The 16104-nt window shown below is 39.2% G+C and overlaps 1 protein-coding gene across 1 annotated transcript in view; it reads right to left on the reverse strand.

Moving 5' to 3' along the window:
- The window catches only part of LOC137273702 (nuclear hormone receptor FTZ-F1 beta-like), a 63874-nt gene extending 49355 nt beyond the window's left edge, over positions 1-14519 (reverse strand). Inside the window, exons 1-3 of the mRNA XM_067806502.1 lie at positions 14328-14519; positions 13889-14059; positions 10056-10931 (exon numbers count right to left, since the gene is read on the reverse strand). Of these exons, the coding sequence (XP_067662603.1) occupies positions 10056-10931; positions 13889-13895 (883 nt within the window). The 5' untranslated portion in view covers positions 13896-14059; positions 14328-14519. The remainder of the gene's footprint in view (positions 1-10055; positions 10932-13888; positions 14060-14327) is intronic.
- Between the last annotated feature and the right edge of the window lie 1585 nt (positions 14520-16104).

The following is a 16104-nucleotide window of genomic DNA, read 5'->3' on the forward strand; positions in this document are numbered from 1 at the left end:
AATAGGTACTATAACACGGATGTCTAATAAAGCTGGGGGGTCATCTTTGGAACCCAAGACCAGCGTTACAGCGCTGAAAAGAATGAAATTAGTTGATGATGAAGTTTGGTCAAATTTTACCTTTATGATAGAAAATCTGATACATATTTGTTGGGAATGTGAATGTGTGAAAACATTCTGGTTGAAACTCAAAGAATATATTGAAGAGAAATGTAACCTGACAAAATATACAGCCTTAATTGAAGGAAATAATATCAACCTAATGAACCATATACTTCTTGATGGTTAAAAATACATCCATGTATCAAGTACTAGTATTTAAAAAAAAAACACTGGATGCAATTCTAAAACATTTTCAAAACGGAAAAGTTTATTGCTAATAAAAATAATACAACATTGCAATTTGACCGAAAATGGTCACCACTACAGCATATTTTCCCATTTCCAATATGTTTAATGTCTATCCATATGGACTTCTGTGTTATTCTGTACTTGTACTGTTGCATTATGTATTTCATATATTTCTATCTGCTGAATGAATCTAACGTTGAATGAATAAATAAAAAAAAAAGTTTTGCCTCCAGACTCTATGCGAATGATAGTGGAACATCTGAAATTCCTGAAGTTTGTGTTCTTTGAAGAGGACATAGAATCACCTTCATCCAAGAGTACCCTCCCTTTATAGTTATGTGCCCTTGTCGGTTTCTCCTTACATAGCACAATGCGTGAACTTACAGAGAAAGCCAACATGCCACAAGTGGGGATGTTGGGTCATCTTGACATGAGTAACATTAAGTATATATATATCAATTTTATTCAGAAAATTACATATTGTTCCTTATCCTGAGTCATGCTTATTATACTTACAGAATCTGATGGAATCCATGGTGGGTCAGGCCACGTCCTGGATTCTCTGGGTGTCTTCAATACATTCTGTATTTCCCCACATGGCTACCATAACAACACTATGTCAATCTTGTTCTTCCAACTTCCATCTGCTAACTCAGGAGGGCCACGTTGTGTGATACTTCTCTTCTTGTTGAAAAGACTGCCGACATCTTTGTGGATATATAGACCTCCTAGTGCCCTGCCAGCTGTCTAGTTGCCAATTGCAACTCTACATCAAGAGTTCCTTACCAAGACAGTAGCAACCCTTCTTCATGTATGAGTATTCTGTTTACAAGTACAGGTTCCACACCTTGCGAGACTTCTTTAAGACAAGTCAATCTCTAGGAATTCATGTGGATTTTTAGATGTACTAGTTTCTTCTTCCAACTTGTTACCTACAGCAACTCTTTCTACATGATGTCTTCATCATAGAGTTGCAACCCGTCTTCATGTACGAGTCTCTTCCCTACAAGCACAGGGCCTCAATCATTCACATAGGCCTTGATTTAGACATGCACATGGACTCTATTTTCTCCTTGAAGCATGGATTATCAACAACTCAGTGTGACAAAGGGTGAGATTTCTCTGCTCAGTGCCTCTGTAGAACTGTTAGTTGGCCCAAACTAGTGAATGCCGGAGACATCTTCAGTGGCAATGTCTCTCAGTTAGTGGTCGGCAAACACCATGTCTGACTTCTAGAAGCAGCCCTCCATAATCGATGAGATTGAGCAGTTCCTGTGTTGAGAAAGCGTGGATGCCAAGGCTCTTGACTTTGATGCTCATGGAGATGGTGGTCCTGCTGCCTTGTAGGCCCTCAGTATAACAGCTCTCATCCATACTGATGTTGTCAGTCTTCTTACAGTGAATAATTTGCCGTGATAAAACACGTAAGAAGGCCCCTCAGAACCAGCAAAATACAACACTTAGATGTCTGATATTTTCAGTGATATGCATTCAGCAAACAACAGGAAGATACAAACCTACGTGAAAGAGTTTTCATGTACAATACAACCGAGTCAATTCTAAAGCAATGGGTCAGAAGTATAATGTCAACTCACCAAAGTCTTGGTGTGAGAGTGAGAAACATTCTTACTGAGTACAACACAGCAAACGGTCAGGCAGCAGTTATGTAGGTCAAGTGTTGATAGTGATGCAGGCTGATTTGTACTCCAGTAAATATCTGTGTGTGTCCGTCGTCAACATGACAACCAGCCTTTATATACAAAGTCACCAATTCTGGAATATTCGAGCATATACGACCATCACCATCAATGTAGAAGCTTCTAGGAGTCTCCCGTAAGTACGCACAACTAATCAAAACATAAGAGTCAAAGGGAGGTAACTCTAGAGAACTACCTTAAAGGCCTACCAACAAAATACTGATAGCACTGAACATTTATGATACGAAATGTGACCCCTACTAATTCTCACTCAAAACTCAAAACAACGTGACCCATAATAATTGCCTCTTTCAAAACAAAGCAGATGTGAAACCAAACCCAGCCAGAGAAGCTGGGTGTGCACTCAAGTATGCTTGATGAGCTTAGCTGGCTCTTTGTTTATGGTGTATAAGCACCATATATATATGGTATTATAGGTGTTAATTTCAAATTGTGTGTGGTCAATGATTGAAGTTGTGCATTGTATATTGTCATTAGCAGTCAGGCATGCAGATATATTGGTGTGAATAAACCAGACATTGAGGTTTCTGTGACAGAGGCTGCTTATCACAATCAACATGTTTTATGTCATGAGGAGATTAATTACTGGTTTATGTACACAACCAAGATTAGACTACTGCTCACGACCTCATAGTCTGGGCAGGCATACTGTTTGAAGCTCCATGAACCTATTCACTGCACATGCCTAGGAGCGTAGCGCATCATAGCTGTTGAAACCACGTTTTCCACCAGCACTGGGGGAAAATTAGTGAAGTCTGATTTTGCGGTCTTTTTTTTTCACTTTTTATCCAAATGTATAAGTCTTGATGCCAGCCTTCATTCTGACAAATGTGCTGATCGCTGACAGATATATAGATAGGGTCGACCTTCCAGTCACTTCGTCTGCCACAGGTGACATGGGTAGTCAGCCACTTGAGGATGAGATGCTTTTGACAAAGAAGGCTTCCACGCTTCCTTCACATTGGTTCTGATTGACCGTAGTAACCGGTTTCATCTTGACCATTGTGACCTCTCTTGACTTGTGCATAACATTCTGGGTGACTTCTTCTTCAATCACTCCCCTGAAGACTGATGGCGCCGACCAAACAGGGATTCTAAGTAACAGCTTGGTGGATCTCTCACTCCAGGTGCACGGCGACAATAATACTTGTCAACTCAAGAGAAGTCCTGGTGTAGACCCTAGATGCTCAGAGATGAAGTGCTGATCCTCCTTCTTAGTGGGCAGAGCAGATAGGATCATCCTATCATCCTCAGTAGTGGGGTTCACCCTCTTCTTTCGTTAAAGAGTTGAACTATGACCCCAACAAGACTTGAACTCACAGTCTTCTGATTTGAAGTCAGGGGCCTTATCCATTAGGCCACAAGGCCAACTACAGGTGAGAATGTTGTTTGGATTCCTTAGATAGAGACTCTAGATCCAATCCATTATCTTTTGATCTGAAGAGCCCTGTCTGTCTATAATACATGCATGAATCCTTTCGTGAATACTCCTGGAGTGAGTCTCTCTGGGTGTCATCCTTACATTCTATTTGAGCATACTATTTCATTCTGTATGAGAGAAGTCCCCTTTACATGAGTATGTTTGTGCATGCACACATGCTCATGACGTGGATGGAGATCCATGTCTGATGGTATTCTGTGGTATTCCGGAGAATGATATGATGCATGCGGCCAATCCCTTCCACTGGAGTGCTGTAGGTGTGTGGATGCTCTTTTGTGGATTGCCCCAGCTGAGCTGACAATTGTAGACTCCTTCAGACTTTTACATCCAGACGCTTCCAACAGTGATGACCTAAGTGAACTTAACTCTTTGTGAATGCCACCCTCTTCTTCCAAGAGTGCCTGCGTGACTCTCTTTCCTTCATTCAGGGCGCTTGTAAAAGAACGGATCTTCTGACTAGCTCTCTTGTCAGTGAAGCGGTGCTCCATCAAAGTCATTATTTTTTCTTTGAATTGGTTCATAAATAGTATGCTCAAACTGCTGTGGGGCAGTCTCTGGTAGCAGTATTGGAGGTTCATCAAAGACATCTGAGTCAGTCACTGAGACAATCTCCTCGTAGAACTGAATGTGACTTCAATGATCATCTGGGCGCTGATGTCTTCTTTTTCCGTGACGAAGTACGGTTAATGCCCTCTTCTCAGACATGGATGCAACCTCTGCCAAACAAGGGACCTGCCATACGTTCGCTGATTCACTGGATATATGAACATCGGCAGCAGTTACTAACGCATGTTACTAGCACAATCACCAGTTTTACCAGACATGACTTGAGAGTACCTTCCAACACTGTCCTGCACGTATCTATATACAGACTAAATTTTATTTCAGATAAATTCTCACAGTCTACAGAGAGTGCTGGAAGAACAAATATTAGTGCACAAAGGAGGCTCAAAGAAAGAGAACACCAACGGATTTCAAGAGTTCCACTATCATTCGCATAGAGGGAGGAGACAAGCTTAATAAGAATGAGTCAGGATAAGGAAACCTAGATATTTTCATTCTGGAATATGTTTGCATTACTTTAGCATTGTGCATACCTTTCATACTGGTACAGCAGTTGCTATCACCACTTCTGTATTTTCTGTATTAATGCTGTCACAAAACTGTAACCATCACCTGCACAGAAACCACAATCACATTCTTAAATCAACTAATATAATTTAAATATTAATAGTATGTACTTGTTAACTAAATGATGGGGTGATTACTTTAAGGCAGTAAATTTACCTTCCTCCTGCATCTTACAGTCTGTTTGATTCCATTTGAGACTGATGAATTGCTCACTAACACAAAATCTAATAATTGCAACAAACCCTAATTTTGCACAGCCACATGAAATCGACAGACCAACTCTGATGATGTGTCTCATAATAATCATTTTCTTGTCACCTTTTGCTATTTTGTACAGGGGGTGGGGGGCACTTGGTGGTAGAACAGCTAGGTAATCAACAAGTGTGTGTTGTGAAGATGGGGTTATCCCAATTGCAGTTACCTGATTACCACTTGAGGTGTTCAATGGGAGTCAGTGTTGCCACTTTAAGAAGACGCTGTTGTCCGAATCAGTGTCGCTGTCATCAGAGTCTACCACGATGATGACTGGCTTGATGGTGGCATGGTCCAGTCCACTTTGTTCCCAGTAATGTCTTTCTATTTCATTGTCAACTTTCTCAATGCACTTTTACCATGTTTCCGACGTGATGTTGTCTATTGACTATTGAACAATTTTGCCTGCCAATATCCCATTTCATGATACCCCAAATGAGTTCTATTGGGTTTAAATTGAAATGATAGTTTGGCAATCGCAAAACTGAATGACCATGTTCTGTAAGGTACTCATCAACCCTAAAGACAAGTGTGGTTTTATTTGACTTTATGATGTCATACAAAACAGGTTTGGTTGGTTTTTCTGGTTACGATATTGCTTTGTTTTGCAACCATTCTATCATGTCCCCCTTCTTACTGTTAGATGTTGGGGCCTTTGTATTAGGTACTTGAACGCCTTGATATGGAGTGTTATCCATGACTTGCGGGGGGCAGTGGTGGTACCAATTGATTTTGAACCCATTCTAAGAAAACCATCCCGTTCATTTCGGTATGATAGTCTTGGTTGTCTTTAGATTTTGCCTTGAAGACTAGGGAACAGTCAGGTAGGAATCCCTGACTCTTGCAACCAGCATGGAGCACAATCAGTCGCTCTCCCTTGACAAGTGGTAATTTTCTGGCACAGGACTCTGAAGAGGAGCCAGCAAACCATTGTGTCCCTGTGGTATGGGAAGCATTTACCCATGTTTCGTCCAAATATACCAGTAGAAGATGTAACATGTACGCGAGACGGTCTCCCGTTCCGTGACTACCTAAGTGGGGGTCACTCATACGCGTGACTGCCTAATCACAGAGAGAGAAATTCTGCATGTCACCCAAAAACGCGTCTAAAAGTGTTATTTATGAAAATAATTAAACAAAATTTGCTACAGTTATTGACTGATGGTCAAGTTATTGGATGACTTGAATGAAAGTATAAAAAGAGGAAATGAAATTGCAAAAAAAACGACAAAAGTGTGCAAGATTTGAGCAAAAATTGACGATATTTAACTGAGAATTACATATTTTTCAGAAACTTACATTTAGTATTTTCTGAAAGCTCATTCATTGTAGATTCATAACATATATGCAGATTTCGATACACACCTGTTTGTTACTGTGTTGAAACATGTTTACTTTCTTCGAAACTGCATGAACCGTCTCGCGTAGAAGTGACTGTATTTGTGTGTAATAGAAAGGGTTTTCCTTCCTGGATGACAGCATGGACAGGGTAAGACAACCAGCCCCAGGTACAGTCCAGCATGTTGGGTTGGACAGCCTTTTTTGGTCATCATCCGCAGAATGAAGAAATATGCTTATACCAGGGAACTTTGCATTATTTGTTATAATTACGTAACCTTAAAACTGAATGTTTTATATGTATTTAGTATAACTATGATTATATATTCTCGGACACAGGTGCATGTTAAAAATTCTTCAGTACGGCCAGTTGTATTTGTCCTCTGACAGAATGAAACACAAATAAACTTCAGATAGATTATGCAATTGATTGTATCACACACACGACACTGTTTTCCAGCAATGATTTAGCCGGAATGAAGAGTGCAGATGCAGTCAGGCATAGTTTATAACTGCAGTTGATCAGCCCTGAACATACAGGTAGGAGACTGGATACTCATTTAATGGGTTTGGAGACAGCATATATGCAGACAGCTGACATGGCGGTCTTGTGGACCCGGCTGTTAGCCACTGTGCAATTTCCTGCTTACGATGCTTTTATCGTCCGTGGTAAACTCAAATCTCACAATTAAATGCTAACTATTTTGTTTCGTGTTGTTAAGCTGGTAAAAGACAGAATCATGTTTATTCAGTTGTGACAAAAATTCAATTCATATGGATGTGAGCAAAATCTGCTCAGGGAAGGGGCATTTCCGTATGTAACGGGGATGGCTCAACAACAGAAAACAAAGCTCTGTTGAGGCTGTAGTTCGGATTTATTGCTGTAGTAATAATACAAGTCTGAAACAATGTCAGTCTAAGTAAAAACCTTTGAGCCACCTATGACCATCCAATCAATAGCAAGACGGTGATAAATATTTAACCAATCAGACAACCGCTACTACTTTGGGACACAGATCTCTCCACAAACAACAATCCGCAGAAAATACAGATATTTAACCTGCAGTATATACACTTTGGGGTTTCTGATGACATGGTTACCATCACCTAATACTTCTGCAAGATGAGACCCCTTGAATATTGCCCAAAACACTGTTTTCAGGGACAGTTTACTCTGTTGTCATGGTTGTAATGTGCGCCGTGTGAATCACCCAGAAGCGATCGTACGCTAAATAGCATTCGGAATCATTCGGGTACGAACCTTTTCGTGATAAAAAGTTTTGTTAGACTCAGTAGTGGAACGTAACGAAACGTACTGAGGCTAAGTTTACTGGAAACAATGTATATGAATACATAAATCTCCGTCGAAATAACTCTTTTTTATCACATTCACGTCATCTGTTAAAAGTTGAGAAATTGTATTTCTATAATTACATGTTGATGATAATGACATAAAACCTAAGGAAATAAGTCGTAATTCCTGCATGCAATGTGTTCAAGAATAGTTTGCTTAAACTATTAAAGATCATGCAGTCCTCTGAAGTTACTTACCACTTGATGTGAGTGAACATATTTAGCACCGGGTCTGCTCCCGTGGCAAAAGTGTCGCGTGACCCATTTGCAGATGCTCTGTCTCTTGCATGCGAAAGAAACCTGACAGTTAAGAAAGCAAATGCATATGGTTCAACACGATGACACCGATTTGTGTCACATAGGGGAAATCGTCGTCAAAAACTGCAAAGGCGTCTCTCGTACTTGTAATGATCTTGTGAGTAAGGTTTTAGTGTCTGACGAGCAGTGGGAGGAAAGTAGATGTGTGTCAATGCGATAGCACATTCGTGTACATGGACAAGTACTTATACGAGGTAAATTTGCATGGAATAAGCTTTCAGAACATGTTTGTGTGAAATGTGCACATAGGTGAAAACTGTCGTCAAAAGCTGACTACTTTTGTTCATGCTTCTGAGAAGTGTCTGTCGTATGCGTAACGAAATTGTGAGGCCGCTTGTGTGTCTGTGATGAGCAGTGGGTGGAAAGTAAATGTGTTTCATCGCGATTGTACACCTATGTGCATTCGTGTACACGAACAAGTACTTATACGAGGTAAATCTGCATGGAATAAGCTTTCAGAAAATATAAAGATCATGTTCGTGTGAAATGTGCACATAGGTGAATATTGTCATCAAAAGTCTAAAATCTACTGCTATAGCAGCAAACTTAATACGTAAAACTGTTTTTACATTGTTACAATTTATTATATCCTCATTGTTGTAACGCAAGAAAAATATCGCCATGTAAATAACGTACGCTTCAGACAGTCCAAGACGCAAGACGGATGTTTTGACTGAGCAATTTAGTCAGGCATCAGTTACCTCCCATTAATGACACGCTGACCCAGTCACTTCTACGCGAGACGGTTCATGCAGTTTCGAAGAAAGTAAACATGTTTCAACACAATAACAAACAGGTGTGCATTGGTGTGCATCAAAAGCTGCATATATATTATGAATCTACAATGAATGAGCTTCCAGAAAATACTAAATGTAAGTTTCTGAAAAATATGTACATGGGTGAAATTCTCTGTTAAATATCGTCAATTTTTGCTCACATTTTGCACATTTTGGTCATTTTTTGACAATTTCATTTCCTCCTTTTATGCTCTCATTCATGTCATCCAATAACTTGACCATCAGTCAACAACTGTAGCAATTTTTGTTTAATTATTTTCATAAATAACACTTTTAGACGCGTTTTTGGGTGACATGCAGAATTTCTCTCTCTGTGATCAGGCAGTCACGCGTATGGGTGACCCCCTCTCAGGTAGTCACTTGTACACGTAACGGGAGACCCTCTCGCGTACACGTTATGTCCTCTACTGGTATTAGTGAGCAATTCATCAGTCCCAAATGGAATCAAACGGACTGTACATTCTATTAAAACTGATAGTGGCAATTCAAATACAGAATATATGTGAAAATACATCTGTTGTAATGTTGGGGAAAGTCTTAAAACAGGACAGCTTAGATGATATCAGAAAATGTTGAAACTTACATGCCTTCTCAATCACAACCAAGTAATTAAATGATACTGAAAAGCTCTATTTTCTTTTGATGCTGGAATGCTATATTTGAAAGCCATGCTATATTTGAAAGTCACCAATGTGATCACATATACCTCTTGGACTTTAGTCATGAATTTCAATAGCAGAGACCCTTGATGTGGTCATTTACAGTTATGGCATGTTTAATTTCAAGTAAATAATCATTCAAGTTGGTATTTCTGAATGACCCATCGCTGTTTTTCAGTGGATGTAGTTCAGAAATAGAGCTGAACATAAAAAAAGCACATAATTTATCACTTACCATTATATGTTCGAGGAAACCTCTACTCCGATGGCCAAACTTGAGAGCATGTCCTGTCATCTGCTTGAACATGTTAACGAATCGGAGTGCCGTCTGAGAAAAGCTAAAATTTTGGACTTGCGTCCCTTGAATAAAATATCCGCACGATGCTACCCAGTGTTGGGCAAATGTCGGGTCCGACCTCAAATTTGCCAACCACTGCCATTGTCAAGCCAATGTCTGAAGGCTATCTGGGTAGTTTTCGGAATCTAATTTGTTCAAATTGTAAAAAATGCATAATTTCTTGCAGAACTGAAAAAAGACATCATTCTGTGTATGAAATATGTTTTGAGATATGCTTTGAGCATCCAACTGACAGTTAAACATGTTGTGGCAGAGGGTTGTGCTTGAAATGGCACTACAAGATACAACATGGTGTCATCCAAAACTACACAATGAACTTTACAGGAATGATAATCCTACCTGATATTTTGTCTCCACACACTGGACAAGGTGTTCCTAAATGTTCAATTGCAGATGGGTCTTGTCCTGCTCCATGCACAATGGTACTTGAAGTATTCCCTGACTGGCTACTCACTGTTTGTGCTGTTTCATGTTGAGCCATAAGACGAGCTCGCTTTTCCATGATAACCTGCTTGTCAAGTACCATTTGTCTCTCATGTTCAGCAATAAGTTTTGCCTGGTGCTCAGTTGGTTGCACTACCTCAGCCTCTACATTGCCATTTCCTTCTTGCTGCACCACCACACGATACATCTGCTCAGTTCCACCTTCAACATCACCAACTACAATGTCATTTCCTGGAGATGGCACAGAGGGTCCTTCATTGTTGTAATATATTATGATCTGTTGATTGCTTTGCTGTCTAGGATCAGGCTCAACCTTTACATTGTCAAAATCAGTAGTCATGACCTCATCACCCTCTCCACTCTTGCTCTTCAGATGTTGTGAAGCCAAAGCTGTCAGAACATTCACCATGCTCATTGGCTGTCCACCCACATAAACGGAATCACCTGTATCTCGGTCATATTGGGAAATATCTTGGTCTATTCTCTTTACTTTATGAAGCATGTTCTTGATTTCGTCACTACTATCACGTACAGTCTGGAAGCCATTTCCAGATTCACTGCCACTTCCAGCTTGCAACAAGCTAGCCACTGGTTCATTCATACCTTCAAGTATGTGTGACACAACTTTCCTGGAGGAGGCAGATCCCTTCTGCTCCATACTGAGATTTCTTTCCACAAACTTTTTTTTCTCTGTTTCTGTAGAAGTAAGTGTATGAGATATGGCTTGCAGGAGGACTGGAGAAATGCCCAGCTCAGAAGTCACACTCATACCTGGAGACAAAATGTTAAAGAGACTTAAATACAACCTGATGTAAATGAATACTGTCAAGGACATATCTAGTCTTGCAAGGAAGCTGACTTTCACCTAAAATTGAGGCAACTATAACATAAACTTCGCGTTTAATAAAATGGGATATCAGCTTGCAAACCCAGAAAAATTCAAGACTTACTTGGTGGTTATCTTGAGTAATAATATGATCATCACTATCTGTCCTCAAGATCAGTTATACATACTTCTATGCAGCATCCCTGACCACAATACACTCATGTTCATATGTGGTTATAACCACTTGTTTTAGCCCTTGTGATATATCATTGAAAACTGCCCAGATTTAATTCAGTACTCGTGACAACCTGAATTCATGTTAAAATGTTCTGATTCACTGAAAATGTTACTGAACTGTAACAACAGCCATAGTGACAATGCCATCAAGCACAATCACTAAATGTTTCAAAACTCATTTGCAGTCTATGTTACATTTTCTACAGGCTAACATATGACAGTAATGACAAAGTGGTATCTAATAGCTTCATAATGGCATTGGTTTGTAAGATTAACAGTTCATAAAATCATTCTTAAGCTTACACTAAGTTCTTTGTTCCACTGGTTCTTCATCACACAATGGACACACAACTAGATCTAACATTCCAGGCATAAAGTGAGGTAAGGCAATATCTACAAAATAGCAAAAAGTGATTATGATCATCTTTTAATAACCTACTTCCTGACCATAAAAACTGGAATATCTGAATCATACAAGTTATGTCTCTTTCGCCCTCTCCTTGAAGTTTGTGATCATTGTAATATTTTTGTTGATTCAGAAGAATTTTCAAGTTATCTGTATATTAGTCTTGTTATAATTCATTTGTGTATTCAGTACATTGAACTATATGCTTTCATGAATTTAATTTAGTGTTTATATTTATAAATATGTTTTTTAAAGTGAGTGGTTTCACTTCGAACCAGTTGACTATTGAATAAGATTCACAAAATGAAATATATCCAAGTCTTGCTGTTGTTTGTGATGTATTGCACTTTTGTTGGCATGTTTAATAATAAAGATCATTTAAATGTTTAAGCCACAACAATGTTGCATCAAATGTTTGTTATTGTAATTAAAAGATTCTAACCATAAGGTATATTCATGAATAAATATTCACATTTGTTCTATATATTCATAAAACATTATATGATATATCTGCCTCCTAGTGTTATTGGCAGCCCTTCAGTACAGTATGTTAAGTTTGAACATACTGATAAAAATAAAAGAAAACAGAGAATCAGATACTAGAACAGAAATTTTCCCATAGCATCAAACAAGTATGGCACTCCTCATTTCAGAATTTGCCCATAACTTTAGGTAGGAAATACAACGTCTTGACATTTATAATAAAATACTGAAATTGACATGAGACAGAGCTGCTACAGACTCGTGCCAGTCATATTGGGCCACTTGACGACATTCCTATTGACTTACATGCAATTTCAGTGTAGCATAAATAACTTTCATTAAGTGAGTTTTGGACGGATCTTTGTCAAATTTGACAGGCAAATTTGAAATCACCTCTGCTCTAAGCACACAAGTTTTGCTTTTCCAACCACTATTCAACTAATGTCACTACATCTATCAACTACGGTTCCACTAATGCACAATCTCGTCGGCCGCCATGTAATAGGTGTTCATGGCACTGTACATACAGTGGAAACTGCTAAATCCGGCAAGTTGTCAACATTGGCAAAGAGTCTCAGTCCCATCCGTGGCTTGTACATTTATCATCAGCTCTTCAATCCAACACATTGTCTAAACCAGAATAATTCTTCAGTCCCAATAAGAGCCGGTTGAGACAGCTTCCACTGTATCCCAAAGTGAGCTGAATTCCACATTCTGGTAATATAGAAATGGCACTGCTAGTGCTATATGAGAGTGCATGAACAGTTTCATCAGCAGGTCAGATGCCCAGGTCCTGTCGTGAGACGTTTTATTGACAATTGAAATCCAAAAGTTAAGTTATGTAAAGAGCAAACAAATATCAATATTATTTATCCTAGATCATTAATACCACTTCAGATGCAAAATTAATTGCTTGTATAACAAAAAATAGAGAGCGAAATTCAGCAAGATTAGTTGTCTGTTAGAGACTGGTTATGGATAAAACAGGAAGCCACATGATCAAATCACTCTCTTGCAGTCTGGAGGGAAAAGACTCATTGTCAAAAACACACAAAAAATACCCAGATGTGGCAAACAGCTACAATTTCGCTCATGCCATGTCACTGACACTATTTTTATAGGAAACACACAATATTTTGTGTGAAATAGATGAACATATCTTCATCACTTCACAAAATCAGAACTTTAAATAATATTAAAGATAAAAGTTACGTTTTTGTCTCACACACCTAACACTGAAAACCCTTCGCACCAGATGTGTTGATAAAATTGTCATCATTCCCTAAATAAGCAATGGAAAATACACTGAAATTATGTGATTGTAGGTAAGATGATTCCTCACAAATGAGCAAAATTTGACTTGGCTCCTAATTCATGATAAGTATTTATGCTACACTGCAATAGCATGGATGTCTATGAAAATTATGTCAAGTGGCTCATGAACGGGTGTGTATTTACACATCCTGGGACATTTTAGAGTTCTGTTTAGAAGCGAAGGCCCTTCGAATACTGATGACAGGATCAAGACGTAGATAATAATACCGATGTAAGTGACACGCACGAACGTCCCCCAAGGCTTTTACGACATGTGTCATTCAGTATGGTTACGAGTAAACCAAATGAATCCGTGAAAGCTACGACTGCGGTGAAGGCCACTCTACGGGCACATGGCAATGTTTGAAAACAATGACTGTCTGAAATTGTGCTTAGCCACATATAACCTTCGTATATACTTACTAAATATTTTTGAAAGACACGTGCTGCCTAAAAACTTACTGGACATGTGTAGTTTGTATATCCTTCGTTTTAAATATTTTCAACCCGATCGTAATTTCCAGTGTTGATGATTCCTTGTCATTCCAATCGAGACCTCCGGCCATGACCTTGAACCACTTGCGTCCTTCACAGAGGCCCACGCGCCTCTCCCAAAGATTGCTCCCCTGATTACTAGAAAACGACAATCAAATGAATACAAAACATAGCAATACAAATTTGTGTTCTTATCAAATATGGCGGCTACAGCACGGACGCGTAGAAGACCTATGAATGTATGCGGATAGAGACCATTTTCCGGGGATTGTCGACTTTCTACGAACACAATATTCGTCACAACTCGTATTTCTCCGAAACCAGCCGACAATAGTCGTCGCAAACTTTAGCTGGGCTCCGTCTCTTACTGTGACTATTCCTAGAGAATTGAACAGAATATATTTACCCGAATAAGCCTAGTATGGGAGTAGAATACAATACTTTGACCCAAGGGCCGTATGTGCTCTTCTCTCTGAAATGTAGTCAGTGGACTTCAGCTGAATTTAAACATGACTTGTCGCAACCCCACGAATGCCAGAGAGACAGCGATACTGTAGAGTATCGACGTCCTGTAGGATACTCACTTTGAGCACAGACCAATTTCTAAATATATCACGCAGGCACGTGTGCACTTCACTGTTTTGAATTCTGCATGAGCTTTCCTGCTTCTTGATGCCATCCACCATTACCTAAGACGAAGCAAAAGTGCTGAAAATAACATTTCCAAATTGGCTACATCGTAAATATTGATAATGTCAGCCGCATGTACAGATTCAATATATTATGATTTTTTTTTTGCGTATTTTTTTTCAGGAAACTACCATCATTTACATTTATCTATTTTCATTATCATATACGCAAATGATGGCTAACATGTTTGAGTGTCATTTTAGAAGTTGGGGTGTACAAATAGGACAAATTGCAATGGATAACAACTTCTTTATCGTGTGAGTGCGACGTTTCGATACAGATTGTTGTGCCGTTGTCAAGGTGAGTTATCCATAACAATTTTTCCTAGCTGGTGTAACTGTCATATAAACAGCGATTTCATTTAATCAGGGATAATCTACCACACTCTCTATATAGTCTCCCTGATTTTATCTCATATGTAAAGCTGAATATTTTACATTACGAAAGTGATTTATGTTTTTTTATTAAATGCACACACACAGTTTGAGGGATTATTTGATAACATTATTTCATTAGGTGAGATAAACACCAATCAACTTACCTTTGTACTCTTCCTCCGACATCGCAAAACACTCATAAAACCAGCCATGACGTCAAAAATGGTGTAACTGTTTCAGTAATTTCATTACATTTCAAGATATGGCTAATGAGTGAGTGAGTTGAGTTTTACGCCACACTCAGCAATATTCCAGCTATGAGGCGGCGGTCTGTAAATAATCGAGTCTGCACCAGACAATTCAGTGACCAACAGCATAAGCATCGAGCTGCGCAATTGGAAACCGATGGCATGTGTCAACCAAGGCAGTGAGCTTGACCACAGGATTCGATTAGTCGCCTCTTACGACAATTTAAGCATTGTCGCCTTTATGGCAAGCATGGGTTGCTGAAGGCCTATTCTTCCCCGGGCCTTCACGGGTCAGATATGGCTAATACTCTGTTAATATTGTTGTAAAATTAGTCAAAATACACCTAAACAAACATGAGAATACATGTATTGGAATCTATAAGAACTACTGCTAGACACATATTAGATGATCCTGCGCACTAAACGCATTTGTGACAAGAGAGGCGGTACAACGAATTGGGCGAGTACACTTGGCTGCTACAGGTAGCTTAACGATTATGCACGTGCAATACATGCTAACCGTGACATGAAATCAACACCGCATATTCCTTCGAAAGATAAGACTGCAATTTCAGGCATAAGATACTGATATTCCACGCTAACCTTTAGTTAAGACGAAGACAAGTAGATGATTGGGGCATTGACAATCATATTAGATATTCAACAATTTTGTTAAAAACCCCCAGGAAAATGTCATTTGCTTCGTGAAATGGATGGGTGGTCCTAAACATATTTGCTCAGTATATTGTGTTGATTCAATTCGTTGGGATTGTACCTGTTCCCAAATCGAGCGTGCAATAACAATTCATGCGTGAAACGCACGGGGAAAATGAACTTCTCGATATTTATCAGACAACCTGTCTCCCTC

This window comes from Haliotis asinina, chromosome 2 (assembly GCF_037392515.1).
Source record: "Haliotis asinina isolate JCU_RB_2024 chromosome 2, JCU_Hal_asi_v2, whole genome shotgun sequence".
NCBI classification, from domain to species: domain Eukaryota; kingdom Metazoa; phylum Mollusca; class Gastropoda; order Lepetellida; family Haliotidae; genus Haliotis; species Haliotis asinina.